The sequence below is a fragment of the Salmo trutta genome, chromosome 32 (genome assembly GCF_901001165.1).
Source record: "Salmo trutta chromosome 32, fSalTru1.1, whole genome shotgun sequence".
NCBI lineage: Eukaryota > Metazoa > Chordata > Actinopteri > Salmoniformes > Salmonidae > Salmo > Salmo trutta.
The window spans coordinates 27,847,938-27,854,529 of NC_042988.1; the positions used below are offsets into that span (position 1 = coordinate 27,847,938).

At 41.2% G+C, this 6,592-nt stretch overlaps 1 protein-coding gene across 1 annotated transcript in view; it reads left to right on the forward strand.

The window, feature by feature from the left end:
- Nucleotides 1-230: 230 nt before the first annotated feature.
- The window catches only part of LOC115171623 (adhesion G protein-coupled receptor E1-like), a 13,530-nt gene continuing 7,168 nt past the window's right edge, over nt 231-6,592 (forward strand). Inside the window, exons 1-12 of the mRNA XM_029728598.1 lie at nt 231-343; nt 437-475; nt 794-1,171; nt 1,543-1,680; nt 2,279-2,428; nt 2,702-2,827; nt 3,168-3,311; nt 4,464-4,607; nt 4,737-4,883; nt 5,171-5,208; nt 5,437-5,517; nt 6,175-6,204. Of these exons, the coding sequence (XP_029584458.1) occupies nt 280-343; nt 437-475; nt 794-1,171; nt 1,543-1,680; nt 2,279-2,428; nt 2,702-2,827; nt 3,168-3,311; nt 4,464-4,607; nt 4,737-4,883; nt 5,171-5,208; nt 5,437-5,517; nt 6,175-6,204 (1,479 nt within the window). The 5' untranslated portion in view covers nt 231-279. The remainder of the gene's footprint in view (nt 344-436; nt 476-793; nt 1,172-1,542; nt 1,681-2,278; nt 2,429-2,701; nt 2,828-3,167; nt 3,312-4,463; nt 4,608-4,736; nt 4,884-5,170; nt 5,209-5,436; nt 5,518-6,174; nt 6,205-6,592) is intronic.

Below are 6,592 nucleotides of genomic sequence, written 5' to 3' on the forward strand. Positions count from 1 at the left end.
TGAGGCTGTGTTATGCTACTTAAGCGTTTACCACAGAGCAGGCCTCAAAATGGATGACATCCACCTCTTCCCCCTCCCTGCCATCAGTGAAAGAGTAGCTTCTGTCCTCAGCCATCGTCTCCCTCACTTTGTTTTGTTAAGATGGAGGTTTGTATCCAAACCTAAACCAGATCATTTGCATAAGTCTCAAACCTTCTGATAACAGAGTTTTGGATGGTGTGCAAATTGAGCTGTTTCTCTTGGGATGCACGTATGGGTTAGACTGGGTGAAGGTATTCAATGTATTCAGCCCTAGAAGAGGGATCTGTCAGGATGAGCTACTGTTCTCTGTCTCTACTCCTGGGTGAGTGGACTGATATTTCAGTATTTTATCCCAAATGATCACCATCTAGTATTACTGTCTGCCCTTGACTTTGTGTCTTCTCCTTCCTTTCAGGTTCTCTGTTCATCATTGAGACTTCCTCTTATCCTAATGGTAAGTACCCACTGGGCACAGACTGGTTAAATCAACATTGTTTCCACGTCATTTCAATGAAATTACGTTTAACCAACGTGGAATAGACGTTGAATTGATGTCTATGCCCAGTGGGAAGTTATTTAAATAATCCTTATTTGTATTCTATGTGATCAGTTTGATTATGAGTTCTGATATTTGGTAGGAGGTTTAACAGTACAGAAGTAACTCGTCGTAGGGCAATGTGTCCAATTTCTCCTGATGATGGAACAGTGGGTCCATAGCTTAACCCTGACATTGGGGCTCTATTTTTTATTGTCTTCTTCTTCTTCCACCCAGGTTCCTGTGATGGCTACACGGCTCTGGATGAGCCTCGACGTAACTATCTCTTCAGCTCTTCCTCTATCCCCGGCTACCCCATCAATACTGACATAAGGCGAACAAACATATGGGTGCGCTACGTCGGGATCGGAGGGGACACCGTCATTCCACAATGTGCTCCACTCTCTTACAGCGGGGTATATTATCCCATCCATCTGACCTTTACACATCCTCAGTCTGAGTCTGAGACTCCAACAACAGGCAATGCGTGTGGAAACACAGGTTTCTGCTGTAATTACAATGTAGCTATTCAAGTGATCTACTGCTCTTCTGGAGGATTCTATGTGTACAGGCAGATGAACAACCACCCAATCGACTACATGGGTTATGCGATATGTGAGTAGCGAGTATAGAAGTCCCCTGCTTTTTATATGACTTGTATAGTACTCCTCCCAAACACATCTTATTGTCTATTTAGCTCTTAAGTGTATTGAGCTGTTTAAATGTACTTTATCTGAAGTTTAATTGATGGATTGGTGTATAGTAAAAAAGTAGTAAATCATAAAGCAAGCTACTTGTTTTTGAAGCAGTCAATCTGTTAAGGTCACAGAGACATTATATCTCGCTCTGGATAAGAGCGTCTGCTAAATGACTTAAATGTAAATGTAAAATATCTGACTTGAAGTGAACCTGCTCTTGTGTCCCATTGTTCCAAGCTAAAATAGTAGACTGTTAAAGTAGACTGTGTGTCTGTTCTCTCTGTTCAGACCATAGGAACTGTGTGGCAGACTCCTGCGGTCCCCTTGCAGAGTGTAGTACAACCAAAAATGGAGGCTGTCAATGTGTCTCTGGATACAAGATACCTCCAACACATCTACCCACAAACGAGTCCTATGGTTGCCAAGGTAGAAGTGCCGTAGTAGCTATGTAACGGGCTGTGTGGTTATATCAGTTTGATCAGTTAAGACGGTATGATGGTTGTTCATTCAGCATAGACCCACCGGTACAAAACACTGCACTTCTCACATGGAAATAATAATAATCAGTCACAAATGGGAATTTGACCATTTAAACTGGTTTATTTATTCTGTCTGTCTGTCTGTCTGTCTGTCTGTCTGTCTGTCTGTCTGTCTGTCTGTCTGTCTGTCTGTCTGTCTGTCTGTCTGTCTGCCTGCCTGCCTGCCTGCCTGTCTGTCTGTCTGTCTGTCTGTCTGTCTGTCTGTCTGTCTGTCTGTCTGTCTGTCTGTCTGTCTGTCTGTCTGTCTGTGTGTAGAACAGGACTAGGGGTAGGCACACTTTTTGGCTCGAGAGCCACATCAGGATTCAGAAATTCAACGGCAGATGTGTTATTCAAAATTAATTTAAAGGACAGAAAAAGTATTTCTTAGAAAACAATCCACTGCGGGCTGCATTGAGTTGACTAGTTGACTATGGCCGGGGCCATATTTTTCCACCCTTGATGTAGAAGATAACCTCTAACTCTGTCCTAACCCTCCCCAATAGATATCAATGAGTGTGAGGAGACCGCTAATCTCTGCGGTCCGCATTCCAACTGTACTAATTTACCAGGAGTCTACAACTGTAGCTGTCTAGAGGGGTTTGTACCCTCAGATCCAGCCTTGGCACTCAACCCATCCCGCAACCCCTGCACAGGTATGTTTACCACTCATACACCTACTGCACCAATCATATCAATGACATGAGACCAGAGTTTGAATTTCAGGGCTGCTATGAACGACATACCTGCATTTTTTGCTGTTTTTAACTTTGTGAATATATACGTGTGAATTTGTCTGCTGTCTGCTGTGTAAGCAAGATAAAAAAAAAACATACAGAAAATAAAATTGCTGAACGTTGTCTAGTTTTGTGTGCTTTGATTTGTGGAACTTTGTAATTATTGGCATATTAAATCTATGTCCCCCCCAGATGTGAATGAGTGTGTGGAGATTGAGGAGGTTTGTGGTGGTTTTGGTAAATGTACAAACACACCGGGAAATTACACCTGCACCTGTTACAAGGGATACAAGCCTGACGGACCCTTCGACTGCCAAGGTCTCTGAACAGCACTAACACTAGCTTTCTGTGATAAATCTGATTAAACTTTTTCAATATTTTAATATAAACCATTTATATATATTGGGGCAGGTAAAACATTGACATATTGAATGGATAACAACAGTCATATGCATTGCATCATTACATCTAACATATGCTAATTTACAGTTCTTCCTAAAAGAGATGGAAGAACTCATGGTAGCATTTTATGTTACAGTATATTATTATCTCTATCATACACTACTGACCATAATGTTGTCAACCTGGATGCTGCCTGGCACCCTGTTGTAAGATGCTAATACGCTAACTGAACTATTTAACTATTGAACCCCCACAGATATTGACGAGTGTTTCAACTCAACCATCTGTGGTCAGGAGTCTGTCTGTACCAACACACCAGGAGCCCACAACTGTACCTGTCTCCTTGGCTTCTCACCCACAAACCCAGTCCTAGACCCCAGCAAGGCCAACCCCTGTATAGGTACTGTGTTGTCTCACTGCTGTTGTCGTTAACATACTGTATCATGGGGCACTGACTAGGTTTACATCCCAAATGGCACCCTATTCCCTATGTATATAGTGAATGTGTATATGGGGTATATGTATATGTACACAGGGTGTATGTATATACTGAATGTGTATATAACGTGTATGTATATGTATATAGGGTGCATGTATATAGTTAATGCGTATATAGGGTGTATATGTATACAGGGTGTATGTATATGTACACAGGGTGTATGTATATACTGAATGTGTATATAACGTGTATGTATATGTATATAGGGTGCATGTATATAGTTAATGTGTATATAGGGTGTATATGTATACAGGGTGTATGTATATAGTTAATGTGTATATAGGGTGTATATGTACACAGGGTGTATGTATATAGTTAATGTGTATATAGGGTGTATGCGTATGTATACAGGGTGTATGTATATAGTGAATGTGTTTATAGGGTGTATGTATACAAGGTGTATAAATATTGTTAATGTGTATATGGGGTGTATGTATATGTATACAGGGTGTATGTATATACTGAATGTGTATATAACGTGTATGTATATGTATATAGGGTGCATGTATATAGTTAATGTGTATATAGGGTGTATATGTATACAGGGTGTATGTATATAGTTAATGTGTATATAGGGTGTATATGTACACAGGGTGTATGTATATAGTTAATGTGTTTATAGGGTGTATGCATATGTATACAGGGTGTATGTATATAGTGAATGTGTTTATAGGGTATATGTATACAAGGTGTATAAATATTGTTAATGTGTATATGGGGTGTATGTATATGTATACAGGGTGTATGAATATAGTGAATGTGTATATAAGGTGTATGTATATGTATACACGGTGTATATATATAGTGAATAGGGTGCCATTTGGGACATAACCTAGGTCTAGGATAAGATAATGGTGTTAGGTGATTCTGGGCCTGTATTCACAACGTGTCTCAGAATAGGAGTGCTGATCTAGGATACATTTTTCCTTTTAGATCCTAATGACTGAGATGTTGGATAGGGAGCACCTGATCCTAGATCAGCAGTCCTACTCTGACATGCTTGGTGACCATAACTTGTTCTTATCAGTTGTATCTGTGGTTTGAACCCTACAGACATTGATGAGTGTCTGAACAAAACCGTGTGTGGTCCCAATGCCAACTGTACCAACTCTTATGCAGCATACAGCTGTACCTGCCTCTTTGGCTACCTGCTCACCAGCCCAGATGCCATAGCCAGCCCCTTAAATCCATGCCTAGGTCTGTGACATACTTCACCGAGTGTGCGCATGTATGCATGCATGTAAAAGTGTGTGTTTGTGTGTGTATCTTTGTATGTGTATCCGTTACTGTATATGTGTATATCCCAGTGTTTGTTTCTCCCTGCAGACATAGATGAGTGTGCTAACACCCCTGGTCTATGTGGTCTCCACTCTGTGTGTACCAATGCACCAGGGACCTTCCACTGTTCCTGTGTGGACGGATACTTCTCCTCCACTGGAGTACTGTGGGAAACTGACGTCACTGTGTGTGAAAGTGAGTCATACTTGTATTGTTTGGAAAGATATTATGTACAGAAGAAGTCCAGTGTAGTGAAATGCTTCGGAGGTCTGATGGGAACTTGATATATTATTTTCTCTCTTTTCTCTCTTTCTCTATCTTTTTATTTATCTATCTCTCTCTCACTCTCTATCTCTGTGTCGCTCTCTCTTTTCTCTCTCTCTCTCTCTCTCTCTCTGTCTTTCTCTTTCTCTCTGTCTTTATTTCTCTTTCTCTTCTCTCTCTCTCTCTCTCTCTCTCCTTCCCTCCATCCCCCCTCACAGGTGTTGATGACGTTCTAGCCGCCATAGTTCCCCCAGAGGTACGTGGTTGGAAACACACAGGTCTTTAGAATGGATCCTGTGTAAGTACCACCCATACAGTATGGTGGACTTTAAAAATGATCCTGTCAGATGAAGATGTAGGAAAAGTATCACTGACGACAAAGATGTAACAACATTGTCATCTGGTTGTGCTGATGTTGTATTGATGTTGTGTTGATGTTCATGTTGTGTTGATGTTGTGCTGATGTTGTATCTGTGTTCTGCAGGGCCAGTCTAAGGAGATGTACTTCCTCAACCAGATGAACCAACAGCTGATGGAGAACCCTGACATCGTCCTACCAGCGGGGGTCAGTACAGCGACCTTTACATCTGGTAGACGAGTCCTGTCCAGAAACGGGGTGGTGCACAATTGGCCCAGTGTCGTCCGGGTTAGGGGAGGGTTTGGCCGTCATTGTAAATAAGAATTTGTTCTTAACTGACTTTCCTAGTTAAATAAAGGTAAAAAAAATACAAATAAACAACCCATAGCTCTTACTATCTATTCTAAACACTTCTGTAGATCTTGAGCCATATGTATCAAATCTGTCAGAGTAGGAGTGCTGATCCATTTTTTTTACATTTGACATTTTAGTCATTTAGCAGACGCTCTTATCCAGAGCGACTTACAGTAGTGAATACATTTCATACATTTTTTTCTCCGTACTCCGTCCAGGATCAGGTTCCCCCTGTCCATGTCATTTTGTTCATGTGATGTTAAAGTTTCAACTGATCCTTAATCAGCACTCTTACTCTGAGACGCTTGAGACAAACGGCCACTGACATGCTTGTTCATTGATTTCTGGCGCCTCTTAGTGGATCATTTGGAAATGGTTCAGGTTTCAGTACATAGTTCTATTCCCTACCCAGAGGGTCCTGTTTAATGCCTCCACATGCTAACCAATGGCATTGTATCTCTCCCCCGTTCCTCTCTCCCTTCTTTCTCTCCCATTTTCTTTTTTCCTCAGTCAGTGACAAACAGCCTCTCGACAGCCCTGGTAATGCCCCCTTCCAACTCTGTCTCATGTTTTAAATAATAATAATCGGAGTAGGGTTAGTTTGTCTTAGTCAAGGCAGCATTGAGTACCTTTACATGCACACTAAGAATTCGATATTAAACTGATTATGGCCGAGTTCAGCTTATCTTTATCGGCGTTCCAGCGGTGTATTTGATCTGCGCATGTGCCAGCACCGGGTACCGCACGTTTCCATCTAATGCGCGAGTGAAGTGAGTTCGCAAAAACTGTATGCGTCTTCTAAATATTTTTCGCATACAAAGTTTTTATGTCCGAACTCTGAATCAAATAGTCTTCGCAAAAATAACATGGTTACTGTGTTAGAATTATTTTTTGGATTGGCGATTTCCGTCATTTATCAAAAGTAGCC